The 20,017-nt window shown below is 37.2% G+C and overlaps 1 protein-coding gene across 8 annotated transcripts in view; it reads right to left on the bottom strand.

Annotated features, from left to right (window-relative positions):
* LOC139976791 (melatonin receptor type 1B-A-like) overlaps positions 1 to 20,017 on the bottom strand; it is a 73,834-nt gene that overhangs the window by 17,264 nt on the left and 36,553 nt on the right. For 5 of the 8 annotated variants that reach the window (XM_071985567.1, XM_071985566.1, XM_071985569.1 and 2 more), the window contains exon 3: positions 6,359 to 9,940. The exons of 1 other annotated variant lie outside the window; for it this stretch is intronic. In XM_071985567.1, coding sequence (XP_071841668.1) covers positions 9,490 to 9,940 — 451 coding nt within the window. In that variant the 3' untranslated portion in view covers positions 6,359 to 9,489. Of the gene's footprint in view, positions 1 to 364; positions 757 to 6,358; positions 9,941 to 20,017 lie in introns of those variants that run through there. 2 more of the 8 variants (XM_071985573.1, XM_071985574.1) reach the window with 2 other exon arrangements.

Below are 20,017 nucleotides of genomic sequence, written 5' to 3'. Positions count from 1 at the left end.
GAGGCCAAGAGTTATACAATCAACGATTGGTCATTTGCAGTATTTTTTTCATATTTGATTTATTTTTTCTGTCCTGTAATGTCGTATTGAAAGCGAACACTTACGTCGTCTTGATTCACAAATAGCCTGCGATTACCATCTTGTTTATCAACCCCTTTATAATAAGCACTTATTTATATGCATTCTTTGTTATATGTATTTTTACAACGAAGCAATTAGTTGACGTGTTCAGTGGAGTGGTTTCGGGGAAATGAATCAGACCAAACATCAATAAATATTAATATTGATAGTATTGTGAAATGAATTCAGTGGATCCATTTACCTGAATCCAAACTTAATAATAATAAACAAAAATATGTAATACCTGTTTGGTCTGATAAATTTACTACCAGTCGGAAATCCAAGGCAACAGGTCATGTAAAAGAAAACCATATATGTGTGGATAGAAATACAAGAAATAAATAGGTAAAGCGGACGTAAATGATATTAACCTGTTTGTATACGTTCCCTCCGTTTATCCGTCTGTCCGTCCTTTTGTGCAGGAATATAATAATTTCTTGAGATAAAAGATGACTCCAAATTTAATAATGCAAAGAATAAATCAAAAACCGCTCGGCGATCACAAAATCCAGCCAATCACGGAAGGTGTATATAGCTCGTTCACAAGACTGAAATGAACGCCTACATAGCTTAATATGTTACTATATAATAGTACATGCATTCCCCGTTACAAAACTGCCATACTTCCTTAATTCTATATTGCCAATATTAACAATTAAACTCTATGAAGTGTATGTAAGGGAAGTTAGCTTACGTATTTACCAAGAATTAGACGTTATTGGTGCATACATAATATGTTTTACTTGTGGTTAGGCGCGTCATAAAATGTAAAAGGTTGCTAAAGCTATTAAATCCTTTAGTATATTGGTTTAAGAAAGACATTCCTGAGAATTGTAAAGGTCAAAGCGTTACACGTATAGGTCGAGTCCTAAACTAGATATCATTTATATCACTCTTGCACTGAGTCCGTATCCTACTGGTACGTGCATCTTATAGTATGAGTGCTTAACATGGTTGTACTAATCGTCATGGGGTTTAGTACTAAAGGCATTGAATAGGCATAATAGTCGTAATCCTTCTCGCTATTGTACGTGTACTTATACCAAGTATAGTTTTATATGTTGTACTCGTGTTCATGCTGTTGTACTAAGTAGACGTAATCATACTCGCGCTTGTATTTGTACTTATACCAAGTAGAGTTTTATATGTTGTACTCGTGTTCATGCTGTTGTAGTATAGCCATAATCGTACTCGCGCTTGTACTTGTACTTATACCAAGTAGAGTTTTATATATTGTACTCGTGTTCATGCTGTTGTAGTATAGCCATAATCGTACTCGCGCTTGTACTTGTACTTATACCAAGTAGAGTTTTATATATTGTACTCGTGTTCATGCTGTTGTACTAAGTAGACGTAATCATACTCGCGCTTGTATTTGTACTTATACCAAGTAGAGTTTTATATGTTGTACTCGTGTTCATGCTGTTGTAGTATAGACGTAATCATACTCGCGCTTGTACTTGTACTTATACTAAGTAGAGTTTTATATGTTGTACTCGTGTTCATGCTGTAGTAGTATAGACGTAATCGTACTCGCGCTTGTATTTGTACTTATACCAAGTAGAGTTTGATATGTTGTACTCGTGTTCATGCTGTTGTACTAAGTATAGACGTAATCGTACTCGCGCTTGTGCTTGTACTTATAATAAGTAGAATTGTATATGTTGTACTCGTGTATATGGTGTTGTACTCGCATTACAATTCCTACATGTATTAGTCACACTATGGAAATATCTCGTGTTCGTTTTAAACATAAAGTACTCTTAATTTTTTGCTGATAAACGAAAACCGCCGTTTCTAATTATTATGATATCAAGGTATGATGTTTGCGATGTTAGCTACATTATCAAATTATGTCTCTTGTAAAGTTTCGATCATAGTATGAAATAAAACCATGATAATTGAAACAACCGATCTTTATGGCTTTATTCAATTAAAGCTGGTAAAGATGGGTACCTGTTATTCAGTTAAAACTAATGTGTGTTATAGTTTTTTAATATGTCTTACATTTATGACCAGTTGCTACCGAGATGGACTTACAGACAGAAAGTACTAAACACACAATCCTATTCATAATGATTGACTGGACTAACCAGACTACTCTTAAGGTTTCGCCAATAATTCGTCCACATTAAACAGAAAAGTGGACGACACTAGTAAATTTTCCACGAAATATATATATATATATATATATATATATAAATATATATATATATATATATATATATATATATATATATATATATATATATATATATATTATGTGAATATTCCTACAGCCTGAGGTAGAGATGCCTGACTTTTAAGCTTGGAACCGTGATACAATGTTCCTTCGAAAAGCTATCCTCTAACTCAACATCTTCCACAACAGCATGTAGGGTATAATTCATAGCTAATCTAAACTATACTTTTTGTTGTCCCGTTGCCTGTATGTTTGTATGAGAGCAAGGAGGAGGGGAGGGGGGGGGGGTTGAGGGTAGCTTGCTTATGTCTTTATAAACAGTGTGGTGTTTTTTTGCTTGTTTCTTCTGTTTGTTATTTCACTTATGGAGTAATCTACTTGTTAATCCAATTGTTAATCTCAATAGTTTTTTTTATATTCAGTTTAGGCTACTTCATTTGATTGTTAGCACTTTAGTCATACTAGTCAATCTACTCTGTAGTGACAGAATGAATGAATGTATAAATGAATTAAAGAATGAGTGAATTAATTAAGTGATTTATCAATTTATTGATTAATAAATATTAATAATTTAATCAATTAATGAATGAAGTGATGTTTAAGAGTAATGTTTATTGATTAAAATTAAAGGCTTTACGCAATGAAAACTTTCAGTAAATTTAAATTTCCTAGACATGTTACTACCCCTAGTTGATGTCACCCTAACATTTACTATTAGCATACCTAAAGATGGTTCTATTTATTGTGGGTGGGGTGGATTCGGGACGGAAGGATACAAAGAGCGGAAACATTGGAAAAATGAGTAACATTTCACCAATTCCTTGTCCACTAGTGGCCGTGTTATTGAACAGCCTGAAATATATAGCATAATTATAATGAATACCAAAGTCGGTATCTTACTAACGCATAGATGGAGTAAAATATTAACCTTTTTTTTTTTTTTTTCAGTAAGGAAAAGAAAGGTGGTTGAATAATTAGCAATATGAAATAGATCAATGCATCTAATGTAATCCACAGAAGTCATTCGTGAACGAATTTTAAGCTATTGCAAATATTTTTCAGAGCTACTATCGACAGCTAAATTGCAAAGAGCGCCACGTTTTTGTTATAGTAAATCCCTGCAGGTATTCAAACCGAACGATTCTGTAACTTTAATTCTAGCTACTATACGTGAATAACGATCAACAGAATTGTAGTCAGCGAAGGAGTTTAAGAGAATATCTTAAAATAGATATAATACAAAAAAAATATTTCATTATATTATATTATATTTCATTATTAAAAATGTTTCATTACTCCAATCTGTACATATATGTCAAGCGGTGGTTTTCTCGTCATCACATAAAAAAGGTACATTAGAACGGTACACGAAGAGCAGAAAATGTGTGCATTTTTGTTATGTTGTCATTACGTATTGTACCATTAAGCAGACAGCTAGAAACTAGCACTAATTTTTGGATGGATCTGTGAATCTTCTTGGCCATAACATATTACAGGGAATGAACCAAATTGGATTTTTCGTGACTAGTATGTAACATCATTTGTATTCTTAACAGTTATACGTGCGCATAACTTACGACCACATACATGTATAAGCAAATTACAAAACTTATTACATTATTTGTTGTTGTTAATGTATTATGACATAGCATTGTGGGACTTAGAGCAAAACTTTAAAACCCTCCCAAATAGCGCCCCCCCCCCCTTCGTACTCATCTAATATATAAGTTTATAGGTTTCCAAAAGGCGGATACAGGATTTAGAAAAGTAGGGGGACGGACAATGAGATCGTTGAAGCCGACTGTCATGGCGCGGTATATGGGGGTCTTTCCCATAAGAAAAATGACATATATTCATAAAGCATTGCAGAGGTATTGTAACTCTTACAAGCCATCCAACCACACCCCACCCACACCCAGGGTTCGACTTATGGCCAAAAAATTGCATAGCAACAAATTTCGACAATTGCTATACAATATTTTTGTTGCATAGCAGTTCCCCAATATTGAATAGCAGTTTTGAAATTACCACAAAACGGACCAAATGTTGGCGATCAATGTATTAACTAGAAAATGTTTGTTTATTATTATTATTTATACTAGTGTTGCTACGATAATAGTTTTCAATATCGGTATCGGCCGATATTTGCAATATCGGCAGCATATCGGTATCGGTAAAATTTTGCCTAATTGCCAATAACAGCAAACCGATATTGAACTTTTCTTTTTAACAGCAGAGCTACCTGTACTTATTTATACTTGCAATGATTTGTTAATCTGCCCAAGACGATCCATTTCTTTAGCGTCAGTTAAACTCAGATTCATTTTCGATTAATATCCATGGAAACCTGACTCTCCGTAACATCTAAAAACACGTCTACAGCGCGCGAATATAACCAATGACCTTCGTGAACCTTGGCCTACACACAGCATTAGTGCAGCATATATACACTGTACTAACCATTCATTTCCTCAAAGGCCTCCGTGAAAACCTTGAACATGATGCATACAGTAACTGCACAGTTCACTCAGTGTTGGAAAACCTTCAATTTCCCGCGAACACACTGCCGATTTCCCGCCGGTGTTCGCCTGCCTAGCACGCGTAACGTGCGAGCATAAAGGCGTGGTGTCCAGGGGCCCGTCTTAGGGCTATGGTGGGGTCATGGGGAAGAACCCCTCGTGGGGATCCTGGGGGCGAAAGCCCCCGAAAATTGTTGTGATTTTTTGCGATGTCTGGCGATGAAAAAATTCGCAGTTGAGGATGCAAAATACTGACAACTTTTTTAATTTAAATTGTCACGAAACTGATGAAAATTTTAAAATGACAAGTTAAAGTAGCTATATTATGTTATAAAATGAAAAAAGATTTAATCTGTCTTTCAATCTTTAAAAAGTGCAACTTACAAAACTTCCGATATTATGAAACAAACAACGTTCAGCAAAGCCCCGTTTCTAGACTGCCTAACAATGAATAGCCTGGACTATGCGTACCAGTGGCGTAGGAAGGTACTTTTGAGTGGGGGGGCTGAAGACTGATGGCCGGCCTGGGGGAGGGGTCTAAGGGGAGGGGGTGTCCCCCTCCCCTTTGGAATTTTTTGCATTTCCAGGTGGCCTCAGATGCAATTTGGTGCAATATAGCACACTTCAACACCCACTCCATTTTGTAAACTTAATTTTGTATTTTCACCTGGCCTAAGATGCAATTTGGTGCTCCAAATGAGATTTTTTTTCTCATTTGGAAATGAAAAAGGGGTTTTCTGACTTGCGAACCGGGGGGGGGGGCGGAATGATACTTCCGCCCCTCCACATTTTTCACTGGGGGGCTGGCGCCCCCCCCCCCCCCCCAGCCCCCCCGGTTCCTACGCCCTTGATGCGTACATTTTTACAACTGCAGTGTTTAACCCTATACCCAACTACTGTACCACGGTACATGTGCTGCGAATTTGCCCAGGTACCTTCCCAACAACTGTGAGCTCATCCCCTGTGTAACACCTGTTTGTTAACATTTTTTTGGCACGTTGCCAGGGAACCTTTTAGTTACGTGAGATCCGTAACTGCCGAGGTGGTTAGGCTATTTGCTTTACACTTAACTATGGTAGGATATTATTTTTTCAGGTTTTTTTTTCGCTATATGGTCAAGTGAATAAGTTGTACATTGTGTATAAACTCAATAAATTATAACTTCTACATTGTGATCGACAGTTCGTAAGTTAAGGTTTGAGTGTTTGCTCCCAAATCTGACTAGGAATTTGAATCGCACAAATCGGCACAATGTGCGATGCTGATTTGGAAACGTCTCGCAAGTTTGTCGTTTTGGATCGCATTTTGCGATGCGATACCGGAAAAATCGAACACTGCCCACACCCCACCCACAAACTCCGCACTTTGTGTCCGTCATCAGGAACAAGATATTTCTCGCTAGGCATAGTTGTTTCAAGCAAAACACCTTGCGGAATGTCGGAGTTATACGTTGGAAGTTAGTAAAAAAGTTTAAAAAGTGCAACAAGTGCAATGAGAAACACAAAGAAAAACAATATTTTCCAAAAAGTATTGCAGCTCCATTTATGAAATTTATTTACACCTTTTTATACAGATATGTCTCGCATAATAATTACAATTTTTGAAGTAAAAAATAACCAAATTACATGAACAAATTGTTACGAGGAAAGAAAATGAGAAATGTGCCAGAATAAAATACTGTTTTCCTTTTCCCTGTTTTCTATTAGCCTGGTTAGCTGATGGTTATAAATTCCAAATGATTGTAATATTAATACTAACTTCTGTGATCAGTCATTGCTGCAGAAATAACGTTACAATTGTTCTCGTTTAACTATAGATATAGGTTTAGGATACTACAGACTGCTACCTTATTGAGGTAGCGCTGTATTTGGTATTAATTCTCTACCTCAGTGTTGCAAACGGTCTACTCAATAAATATGTCTTTTTTAAGATTTTTAACATTTCTGGAAATATCACTGTAATAAATGATATAAGTTTTTTTTGATTATTATATATAAATTTTTCTTGGGAGTTTAATATATAAATATGTTTAATTGCTGTAACAATATAGTTAATAACAATGGAAGTATATATGTCTTGTAATGCCTTACGTTTACTGGTGCCCTGCAAGATTCCCTATGAGTTGCTACATTGCGCGAAATTTGATGACACGTCAAAAATAAAATTAGTTGAGTTGTAAATTTACAAGCAGCGTACCAACTCGACAATGTGATCACTTTCGTCAAGATGTAACCCTCTCGTTACTCAAGAACTCGGTAAATGTCTTCTTTTTTTGGACGTGATGTCAAGTATCGTGCCACGCAGCAGCTGGCCATGTGATAAATTGTCGAAAAGATGTCACGTTAGCGTACCTCATCAACTGGACAAATTTCTTATTCTGTGATGTTTTGTCGTTTTATACAGACACAGTAGCCTATAACTCTACCAATCACTTCTCATGTCTACTCAGGACCTCCGTATGTGATGGTGTAATCGGATATTATGCAAAAGGTAAATGTGCAACGCACAATGAACTTTGAAGTGTTTAAGTACCAAAATCGAAAGTGTCAAGAAAGCAGCTTTCACGCTGTTTCAGTGAAATGATATAGGCTAGCCCCGATATCATAGCTTTTGACCTATGATACACTTCCGTAGTCAGATGAACCCAGGAAAGCAAGAGCGGAAGTAATTAAGACAGTTTGACTATTGTTAAACGCGAAAAGATAACACTTTTTGTATTCCCGGTGGACAAAATTTAAACTAGCAGAGCATACTCGCATCTGTATCGCTTGTTATATTCTGGATTATTTCCAAAATTGTCTCATACATATACAGAGGAGAGTTTTAATGAGAGAGGCAATGTGATAGATAACACAATTAACACGTGACATAGAACTCAAACATGGACGTGATTGTATGTAAAGTAGTTGTAATGATTTACAATCGGTTATACGTAGAAGCTTAGTATTATTGATACAGTTACTATCACAATGTACAGAGAGGTTTGCGTATAACACAGAACATACGAAACTATAATGTCACACCTATACAGTATACGCAGAGTCGTCCTCGATAGATGCGTGGATACACTGTCCGCATTAGGGAATATGATATGTTGATTTAGTCTAATATAACATTGGTTCAGTTCACTTTTATATTCAGTCTTCTATAAGATAATTCAATAGTGTTACAATCAATCATCTTTACAGTGTATGAAAATGGGGATATGTTTGGGACATGGATTGATGTAATTGACCAATTGTGGGAAATTTCTTCGACTTAGATGAAATGTCTAAAAAAAAATGCTTATAAGACTCTCGCCGATTTAGCAATTTTTTTTATAGATTTTCCCACATGGTTTGTTGGACATACTTTAAGACATATAAGAAAACGAATACAAGGTCAGTATAGCAGATTGATCAAAAATATTAAGCATCCAAATCGTCTTCTTCTTGTCCGGATTTCAGGGATGGCCAAATTATTCCACTAAGGGAGCCTCATAACGGATGGAAGGCTACCAACCATCCCATGGCCTCCCAGTTTAACGTCACAGGCCTAGACTCTCGCCCAGACCTCCCGTCAAGAGAGCAAATGTTTTCTAAGAGACATAGCTTAGTAAGTTTCTGGTAACATTGGTCAAGATACACATGTTTGGCATCTTTACACTGTTTATGTTTTAAGTCATGCCATGAAATGTTATTTGTCAATACCTGTTTGAATAGTTCAACAGAGTTTTGTTTGTATCAACCATTCAACTACAGCGGTGCACCAATCAGTCAAGTCAAATTAATTTCAGCCTACCGTCGTTCCAGAATTAAATACATCAGAGTTAGTTGCAGGTGAATCAATGCCTATTGAACGAACCTTTATTAGAGGAAAGAAGGTCCAACGGTAGTTATCGATTACGTTTAATCTGAGATTCAAAGGTTGTTTCATAGAAAGGTCATAATCTTCTAAAATGTTTAAGGTTCATAATTGACAATCATTTCCTGATATAGCGGAATGTCGACGTCACCAAATGCGTCAGTTATTAGGAATGTCTGAGCAATAAGCAGAATATAAATATAATATTTGTATATGCCTTGTATCAGAATTTGAACTAATTTACAAAGTGGTAATATGACTGTATCATATTTAGAAGTATTGTTATCTCTATAACAGCTGTAAAATCGAAACAAATGGCATCGAGAAACAAACTTTAATTCTTGTGTATACTGCATCAGTTCGTATGAATCTACCGAAGGCTTAGCATTGTAAGCCTAATCTTACAAGAACATTATCCAACATTAATTCGTAATATGCCTTACACAATATACATTATTTCTACACGATCGTCAGTAATTTTGAAGGATTTTGTATTCTTATTAAAATAAATGACTTTTCTGTAGATATCTCACATCCATCTTAACCATCATAAGCATCATGCTTCTTCATTGCATTCGCCTACTTCGTTACACTATAACGATCATAGTTACAGTATTAAGAGTTTCGTCTGACAAGTCCACATGATATATGTCCAACCCTTGGTAAGGATAAATAGGTCGTCATACACAGTCATGATATGAAGTAGATGACTGATGGCATATTCCCACTTCTCACACCATATACAAGTACACACAAACGCCGTAGGATGATCATATCGTTCCAAAATATGACGTTCTTCACCTCTCTCACCATCTGTGCATCCCTTCAGCGGCGTTTCATACACAGTAGTCTACCCTCACGTACCGAGTCAATGGGTTCTGGTATGGTTTTCCATCTGCACAGAAGTATGGCTTTGAAAATGTTTTTAAAGTAAGGATGTTTTGTGGCGTAAATCACCCAGTTGATACAGCTGTTGAACATAAGAATGGTGGCAGCATAAGGTACAAATTGCGCCCCTTGTTTGTCATCCAATAATAAGACGAACAAGTAGGGACTTATGCAAATGAGGAACGCACAGAGAACGTAGAAAAGATTCTTCGTGATTTCGATCTGCCTCTTTGAAAGGTAAGTCTTGATAGACCGATGACGTCGCATTACACGACGACCGCTAGCTGTCGTTGATCGCTGAGATGCAAATGTCGCCCTCTTAGCAGAAGCAGAGACAGAGGGGATCGAGCTTGAAACGTTATTTCCATTTGATGATGTCGAATGTACTCTGAAATGACAAAAACAAAATACAAATTTATTCAACCGAAGCACGTCCTTTAGCAAATAAAGTAAGAGAATTTAATTATTCATTGTTTCATTTTGATTCTAAACACGTTGTGAAAAGATGCATTACCCAAACACTACAGTACAATAAAGAGTACCCCTTGTCATAAGGGTTAACCCTAACCCCTGTCTTGTCATAAGGAGTTCCCTCTTTTTTAGGGAAACTTAATCTTTGTTTAACAGTTTTGTTAACATTATTAAAGGACATTCTTGCTCACTAAAAGAGAGTGCCTTTCTCTGTTAACTAAAATTCAAAGGTAACAGGACTTACACCTTTTTATTAAGTGTACTATAAGATTTATCCTTTTTTTTTTATTTCCCTTTTGAATCGCTTTGTGGTTAGCCACTCAATTCATTGTCAAACTTCCCTGCGTAAACCTACATTCTTGCCTTCAGCCTCTTCACACCGCCCCCCCCCCCCCATCCTTCTAAATTCAGATTCAAACCTTTCCTGCCACCCCTCGGTCTGATGAAAATATTAAACGAAACCTTTCGTGTATGATCGTTTTTACCAGGGTTGTTTATTGCCTTGCAAGTTTCAACAAGTTCCACAACCCTAAATATAGAACTTGCCATTCGTTTGCGGAAAATTTAAAAATAGAATAAATATTAATTTATCTATTAATCAAAGCTAAAAGCAGACAGCGTACCTGGAAGGATAACATGTTTAATGTTTACATTTTAAAATTGAGGAAGTAACAAAAGAAAACTTGCATATTTTTGATCAATAATTAATTAAAGCTAACCGTACAGTCAAGGTGCTTGGATAGTCGCAACGATGGCAAAATCGAGGTACAAACGCGCATCAAATTTTATTACATACCTATGACCGTTACATTACGCACATATAATTACATTATATTACATTACATTACAGTGGGCATATAATATTACCTGACATCACGTTACATTACAATACGCACATATTATTACAGCGAGAAGGTTGTGAGCTATTATAAGCCGTCTAGAAACTTTAGATATAATGTATAATACATAAGGTGAGAGCTTTTTACGTGTTGTTGTTCAACGGCTAAATAATTGAATACTTTCAAACTTAACCTCTGTATAGCTATATATAAGGCTGACTGATTTGTTGCACAACTGCCCCTAATAATCCCCTAGTGTGGCTACGGTCTTTTCGACGGTCCTTTCCACTCCTAAATTCCAATGTAATACCATCACTTTAAGTTGTTTTATTCTGTTTAAAACTAGTCTTTATCTAATTGCTTAACTCGATGGTAACCGTTATTTTCATATGAAATTGAGACTTCGAGACATTTTTATGTTTTATTTGTTTACCTAATTTTTATTATTATTTTGTGGTGGTGGTGTGGGCGGGATACTTATCTAGGAACAGTGATATGTAGAGAAAATCGAATAATGCGGAAATGGCGAATTTCAAAATGACTAACGCTGGTAACTATTAGATATAACGTTAAAATTAATGAGTTTCTCACTGAAATCCATAGCAGCAATTAACGTGTGCCGCAGCGTTCATATTATACCGACGTCTCAAGCATGGAGGATAACATGCAGCTTTTATAGTTAAAGTTAAGAGAGCTTAATAAAAATGTATAATCTTTTTCGCAAATCAGGTTGTTCAAGTAGTTAAAAACATGATCAGTTCCTGAGTAGAAGTGTTGACAGAATATTGACAAATTCTCACTTAAAACTCCCCTCCCCCCTCCCCTCAGCATGAATGGTTAGCATATAAATTGGACAGCTTCAAGGTAGTACGTAACCTGTTGGTATTCATCATTTATTTACCAAAAAATGTGACATTTATCATCATTTATTTAAATAAAAAGTGCGACATTTATCCTCAGGATTAATCCCTAAATCGACTCGTAAATTTTCTCCATGCTGTATACTGATGTATTCCTGCCAGCAAATCGAAAATATTCTACACGAGACTTAACGATATATCTGCATTTGTTTTTCTTCTGTTTTTTTCCTTCAAAGTTTTAAACCACATCTTAGCACTTAGTTACTTGTTGATATGAAAATGACTTCTAACAGAAAATGATTCAAGATTATTATTTGAAAGACGTATAATTTATGGCAGTGCAGATGGTGGGGGTTGATAGAGCTGAATGTGAATGGACGGGAGAGCCCCCCCCCCCCCACCATACCCCCTCCCTATCCCACTAAAAGCAATGAGCACCTTCTAATTCTATTCTTCCTTTATAGTTGTTACAAAAAATATATATATTTGGGGGTTTTATCTCTCGATTTACCTCCAGACATTTACAATCTCACTGAGCAGTTCTCTTCTTTAAAATTGTGTTAATCAATATGACCCCCCCCCCCCCAACTTCTACACCCGTCCTCTTAACACGCTTTCCCATTCCACTAATCTCACACACCACCTCTCCCATACATGCTACAATTCCCTCTGCACAAGATAATAAATGTGGAAAGAGTTTTATTTCTCCTTTAACAAGAGCAAAACTCAAAAGTCCCCATAAATCTTCTCCAGCCTTAATTTAATTTTAATTTAATCTCCCCCCCCCCACCCCCACCTCTCTCTCTCTCTCTCTTTCTCTCTCTTGTTTGAAAAAAAAAAACATAATTCAAATCGTCAGTGTTCTACAGGACCATCCACACTATATCATTTTTTATTATAAAGTCACGGAAACATAGCTAGAGGAGTTATACTTGATTGAGACACTTCTATCAAGGATATAAGAAAGTGTAAATTTATCATCCCTGGCAAAATTATCGTTTCTGAAGTGATCAACAACGCCGAACATGCGTCAATCAAGAAGATATATTGTCCATGTCAACGACACTAGTCTCTTCTTATCGTAATCCAGTTTGGTATTCAGATAAATGAAACTCGACCCTGGATTAGGACAAAATGCTGCAAGGTATTTTAGATGCGATGCAAGTTTATTCACCACGAAACCCCACAAATGATTATTCTTTTGCCCTTTTCTTCTTTTAATATAAGCGGTTGAAAGTTAATTTTAGGACTACAAAAGTCACGTAGTTTTATCAACACCAGTCCTTTAAGGAACAAGTTTATTTTCCGTTTGGACCTTCTGGCCTTATTTTATTCTGTGTCTGAAAGCTAAATAGGAAAATGGATGAAAGAATAAACAAGAAGGGCTCTCAAATTTCAGTATTAAATTATGCGTTGTTTTGTGGGAAGTTTTGCGGATATTTTATACATTTATTTCTTGGTTCCGTAATATTGCAAGTTGCGTTTACAACACTGTACTGACTTCAATTTCAAAGATCACATATTGTTACACAATTTGATATTACCGGTAAATTATGTACAGGAAACTAATTCTCAGGCTATCACAAAGCATGACAAAGTGTGGATGCATTTGAGGTTTTGTTTATAAAAATGCAACCGACAAAATGGAATTCTTTTATCTGTTGAAAGTACGATATCCCAGGAGCGGCGGAACGGAAAAATTATTGGGGGGGCTAATGTGTGGAGACTATCTAAGCGGAGCGCCACCATCGGTTGGCGCGGAGCGTACAAGAAAATTTTGGGTTTTTTCAAACCCCCAGATGGCCGGAAACGGCACTTCCCGAGTGTTTTATGCTGCGAATACCTAGCCCTAAAATATGGGTCTCAAGCCTGCAATTTCTCAGATTGCACGTAAAAGTCTGTAAAAACATTGTAATTTGTATATTCGATGGTGTTTTAAGAGAGTAGCTATTACTCGTAGTGTACTCGCAAAGACGTTTTTGAGGGTAGTATAAGGGCAGTGGCGGAGCTAGGGGTATTGGTCAGGGGGGGGCAAGAATGGTCTGTAGGGGCGCTTTCGACACTATCTAAGCGGAGCGCCACCACAGGTTGGCGTGGAGCGTACAGAAAATTTTTGAGTAAAGTTACTCCCTAGATTGCAGGAAATGACCCTTTCCGGGCCTTGCTAATTTGCAGATAAACGGAGAATAAATAGGTGTCGTCGCCATTTTGTCGGAAAATTACACCAACATAATATGACAAATGTCAATAGGTATATGAGAGCGCAATAAAATAGTCAATAATCGCGAATAAGTTAAAAGTAGTGAAATGCTGAAAAGGGCGCCAGCAGTCCATTTGAGTCCGTCAGGGGGGGGGGGATCCGCCCCCTGACTGTATATATGGACGCTCCGCCACTAAGTAAGGGGATGTTGGAGAACTGGCTGAAATGAGGCAAGTCATTGGCCTAAGACGAAGTTGTGTTACGCTTACCGGTACTCACACTCACTGCTTCCCCTTTTCACGGGGCGTGAAGACGCGGTTGGGGTGACAATGTGGTCTATAGCCAGGGGACGGGCTGAGGGACCAGGGTCCCCCAGCAATTACTAAAATTATTACACCTATATAGTATACGTGTGCATCGGACAGATCGACAAGTGGGCATTGAAAAATGGGCAGATGCACGTTTCGGAGCCTTGGTAAATATTGGGGGGGCTTATCATGCATTTGCCCCCTCAACTTTTTCATTGGGGGGGCTGAGCCCCCCCAAGCCCCCCCGGTCCCGCCGCCACTGCGATATCCATACTGCATGCACGAGAAACGATGTCATAGATAGATTGCACGAACATATTCGAAAATTAATTTTAACATTCATATCTTCCCAGAATGCACCACCTCCGGCTATAGGGATACCAATGTAATTGAGTCAATAAGATATACCGTGAAGGAACTATGTATTGCCTATTTGCTCCTCAAAAGAGTTAGGCTGACCACCCTATCGTGAAATATATATAGCCTTTCTCAGTACAAGTGTTCGTAAAACTTAAGAACATTAAGTAGACAAAATTATATATATATATATATATATATATATATATATATATATATATATATATATATATAGATATATATATATATAGATATATATATATTCATTTCAAATCGTTGTTTCATTAATTAATTTTATTTGATTGATTAAACACCTACCCGAATGCGGATTTATTGGCCTATACACGTCATGTTAGTCTGGTAAGGCTAATTTGGTTAGTTCCTACAGCAAAGCTAACCCTAATCTTAAAATACAATTGCGTGTCCTACTTGTCACTGGCGACAAAGTGATTATTCCACACATTGGCCACCGTACATGTATGCAAGGGCGCACAGAAATTATTCTAGACCTACACGTACAATTAATTCATCTGAATGGTCATCTTTTTGAAGTCTACATTCTATTCGTGGAATATTCATGGACGTATTAAATATTTCCGACGGGCGGGAACCCGGACTTGAGCTATTCTCACCCCTTATTTCACCTCGGGATGGAAGCTATATAGCTCCCTTCCCGCCCCTCCCTTACCCCTCCCTTACCCCTCCCTTGCCCCTCCCTTGCTTCTCCCTTGCCCATCCCTTGCCCCCTCGACTATGCACATGTCGCTAAAAATGATACGTCAGCAATTTCTGTGGGACTTTTCGAAGAGAAGAATTATTTATGACACTCAAGAAATTAATGGCAAGTTCTCAACGTGGATATATATCATAGTGCATTAGGAGCTAATAGACCAGACTTAGCAGGTTCTGTAACGTTATTTAAATTACAATATACGTACAGAGACATACAGACATGGATTCGACTTGAACGTCTCTTAGATGACAAAGTATCATGTTCAAAGAGGCTCTTGTCTACCTGCAAATTAAGTTTCTAGTTGACATTGTACCAGCTACTTTTCGGCTGTAATGCATTGTATTTTGATGTCAAGTATAAGCTACGAGGAAAGAATGATAGTTAGCCTAAAGTAGAATAAAAGTTACAAATCATTTCCTGATTAACGGAATAGGATGCTGAGATTCTAACCATAAACACACCAACTGAAGTGAAAGTGCTATACCTATGCAAACTGTATGAGCTATGGGGGTAGTTTTGAAAACTATTTGGCCGGCAGGGAACATGGCTCAAATGACATGTGAATGTCATTGTTAAACACGTGACTGTAGATAAACTTCTGCCAATGAGAAGCAAACATTTTCAGTCTAAATATCTCCCAGTTTTTGTCTCCAAAATGAAATTAACGATCATCGTTATTCATGATGACAAATTTAATTTTCTTGTGTTAAAAGTAAATATCACAAAGTTTGTATAATGTCGCGCTCGCGTTTCGATCTAGCATTAAAGGCCATTAATGCGCATTTGGCGTTCTATGCTTTTCATTTTTCTATATAGTCTGCGAGGTAGTTTTAATATCCTAATACCCGCCTAATACTCTATGCAATGGCTATATGAGGTGTTATATCAGTAAGAAGAGAAGTCAAGAGATATAATAGAAGCGGAAACTCTTGACAGTAATTTACAAGCTATATTTTTTTGTCAGTTTCATTGTGCATTCTGTATGCATGAAACTTGAAACTGAGTTTCTGAACTATAGTAAAGTACATTCTTTCGTAAATAACAAAGACTAAATATAAACCGATAAGAGCCAGACTGTGAAACCGAGATATGATGACACGATAATTGCCACATAAAACTATTGGATGTGAAATATAAAACTAGAATGATCGATTTAAACCGAAACTTCTTCGCAAAATAAAAAACCACACTTCCTGGTTTAATCATAAATAAAGAATAAACTTATATAGGTATATAAATGGAACTACAGATTTGACGATTAGTTTCAATCGGCTGCATATGCAATAGATGAAAGAAACTCATCTTTTGTCGCTAGAAAGATGGATCGTTATTTTGAGAAAATCACTTTGAGAGTCACTTATTCACTGTGTGAAGATATATGTACGTTAGTGTGTGTCATAGTCACTACAATATACTGAGAATGATTATTACCTATGTTCAGTTGTACTTTCTTTTCTCTTCCGAGCCTAAATTCTTCCTTCATCTCTGCCTCTCCCTTGCTTATTTCATCTTACCTCATATTTATTTATCTTCTCATGTTTACTTTTGTGCTCTCTCTTTCTTGTCTCGCATTTTGGTGAATTGATTTTTTTTTTTTGTCTTTATTGTCAATGGCCTTATTAAACATATTTCTCTTCTTTAGTATCCTTCATATTATGTTATTTTGTTGTATTGATTTTTTTTTTCATTTTTGTATTCTTTGTTGTCAATAGCCTTATTATAACCTACCTCTGTTTTTTAGTGTCATATATATGATGTTATTTTTACTGTACTCTGTGTCAGGTTTTTGTTTTCGATACTATCATACAAAACATAAATTTCAATTGAATTTGTACGGAAAGTATAGCTTTTACTGGACACTACATTTCCCTGCCCCCGTCTCCGTTCCCAACTCACCCCACCATCCCTTACCACCCACTCTCGATATATGTGATCGACAATGCGTAAGGTGCTGTCTTTAGACTTAGCGTCCGTCTAACGATAATTCCTCGCAGCCAACATTTATTGTATACCCACACTCACAAAGTCACCCAGACTCTTCTGGGTAACAATAAGTTGGCCTCTTATGCCGCCTTCCGTCAGTTAATATTGTTTTGCTCACCACTCTCTCTGCCCTACAGACAAATAATTTAATATGTCGTGTGGAATTGAGGGAATTATTAGGCAGAAAGGTCTGTAGCAAGGAATAACCATTCTGTAGCTTAATGTATTCTGATTTACAAGATTAGAAAAGAAAGTAGAAAACCTTCATTAAACTGCCATATCGATGTTAATACTCGCTGTGTATGCGCGATCGTGTGTGTACATACGGTACGCATATATGTATACGGTGCAGTTTCATTGTTCCTGTTTACTTCTTCAAGATAAGTGATTTGAGAAAGACCTTTTATAGATATCAGTCTGACGGAAGTGTCATTGAAAGTGAAACTGTAGATAACAATCGACAAATGTAGACTTTTGCCATGTCATTCATACATAATTCAAACATGGACAAGTGTACTGGATAGGTAAATATGTAAAACGATCATCCAATGAACATTTGTCATTATCAGTCATAACACATAGTCCTTACAGCGCGCCCGTCCGTTGGTTGGTAACCAATAGTTACGGTCCAGAAGAGCGGTGAAAATATCACTTCAGAGAGATCCTATGACTATTGCCCGGTCTCAAATTTCAGACAATTTGCAAAAATATTAGCTTTGCCGCAGGAAATTGTCACCTATAAGATATAAAGTAGCTTATTTTCATCCACACTCAATGTTTAAAACAACGAAAAGGGTGATAGAGAAATTTCATCATTTATGGTCTGATGATTTCGACGCGCAATCATTTGGTGCGCGTATTCAATTGTCACTGCTTGTGGGCTTACATAATCAATTTCGATAGCAACCCCCCCTCCCCCCCCCCCCCAATTGTTACTAGAAATTCCCAAACCAGTCAATTATATCGAACCTTTTAGAGTTATTTTGCTGAGACCACCCTCGGAGAATTTATTCACTTTTGAGAATTATTTTTACTCTTCCGTTTGAACCTCAATATACAGTAACCAACATTGTGAGAATTACAATTACAGAAAATTGAAACAGTTTCAATGTGCTGAAACCTGGGAGTAATTTATACTGACTTCCAACAGACATTTGAAGTAGTTTTCAGTGTGCTGATACCCATATGCAACTTACACATACATATATCTCTATGACATTTTTATTGCAAAATTCAATATTTACATTGTTCGATATATGACACCTCATCTGTATTACAGATATTTATTATCGGTTAGGTCGGACTCTGAGGTACCCCAGGGCTGTAGCCACCTTGACCCCCATCCCACCCCTTCCCCGCCCGCCCGGTTGGCAGGGCTGAGGATGGCTACAAAGAGGCTTGTTCAGTCCTAGTTGTTCCTGTGAGGTTACGCTATCAAGTTTTCTTTGATTGTTTGGAACAAACTCGTTACCCAGGGAACCCCTATCAAGACATAACTATGAATATCGTCCAACAAAGAACTGTTATAAAATTTTAGTCATGGAGATTGATAACAAACTAATGGAAAAATTGAAAAGTGAAAAAATGGAGGCCCGGTGTTGTAATTTTCCACCGTGGCCCAGCCTGACCTTTGACATATATGGCTCTTTTCAGCGTGTACATGATTTAAACGGTAAGGGTGAGACAAATTATATGTTGCCCCTAACTGCATTAGGTAGGCACATGGACCTTCATGACTGGACTAGAGGCGGAACCAAGGATTTATATAAAGGAGGGTGTGTTCCATCCATAAAGTCTGTGGGTTTACACCCCCCCCCCCACCCCTCCAAAAAAAAGAAGAAAGAAACCCCCAAAAACATAATAACATTTTGGCACCAAATGGTGCATTCTGGGTCCAACTGAGTCAATTAATTAGATCGATAATTAGGTCTGAACGCAATGTTTTGATACTTTTTATTTTTTCTGGAAGTTGAAAGAAGGGGTGTACATCCTAACAACCCCTGGATTCTCACGACGTCCTGCAGGATCTGGGTAAATAGTCTAATTCTTTCAAGGTAAATGTAAAAATTACGCTCCGATTAGAAGATTGAGGTTACCCTCGCCCTCCGCCCTCCCTCCGATTTGTTTGCAAGCCACTGGTAACGATACTCATTGCTACTTCAAAGCAGCAATAATGTTTTAAAGGGTGTGAAGACTCGCGCAAAATGAAACGTCTAATGCCGGTAATCTGACCTAGTTTCGAACGAGGTGTAACAGAAGTGTTAGACACCACCATCGATCCCAGAAAATACACACACACAGCTTGCTACCGTCGGTAATTAGACACTAGTGTACAGTCAGTACATACAGCTGCGGTCAATACCCACAGCACAGTGTATAAACGATACAGCGATGGACATCTCAGGTCCAGCTAAAGATAACAAGGTATCACGTTTCATCACTGTCTGCATTTTGTAGCGAAACGAACAAAACCTCACTTGCAAGCAACAGAAAGTTAACTTTTTCAGATGGTCGCACGCGGTTTGGGGTGAGTCTTCAATGCCTTTAAGAGACAATACAGCACGCAAAGTGTATCTACATATCATAATCACAATAAATCACCCTAAATAATAACTATACCTGTATCATTACGTCAGCCTACGCTAACCAAAGAGATCTTGAAGTGTGGTAGCGGAAACATCGTCAAAGTATATCTCCATCGACATCCATGTTTT

The sequence above is a fragment of the Apostichopus japonicus genome, chromosome 12 (assembly GCF_037975245.1).
Source record: "Apostichopus japonicus isolate 1M-3 chromosome 12, ASM3797524v1, whole genome shotgun sequence".
Classification (NCBI taxonomy): domain Eukaryota; kingdom Metazoa; phylum Echinodermata; class Holothuroidea; order Aspidochirotida; family Stichopodidae; genus Apostichopus; species Apostichopus japonicus.
The sequence above is the reverse complement of the archived record's forward strand: the minus strand, read 5'-3'. Positions and strand labels throughout refer to the sequence as shown.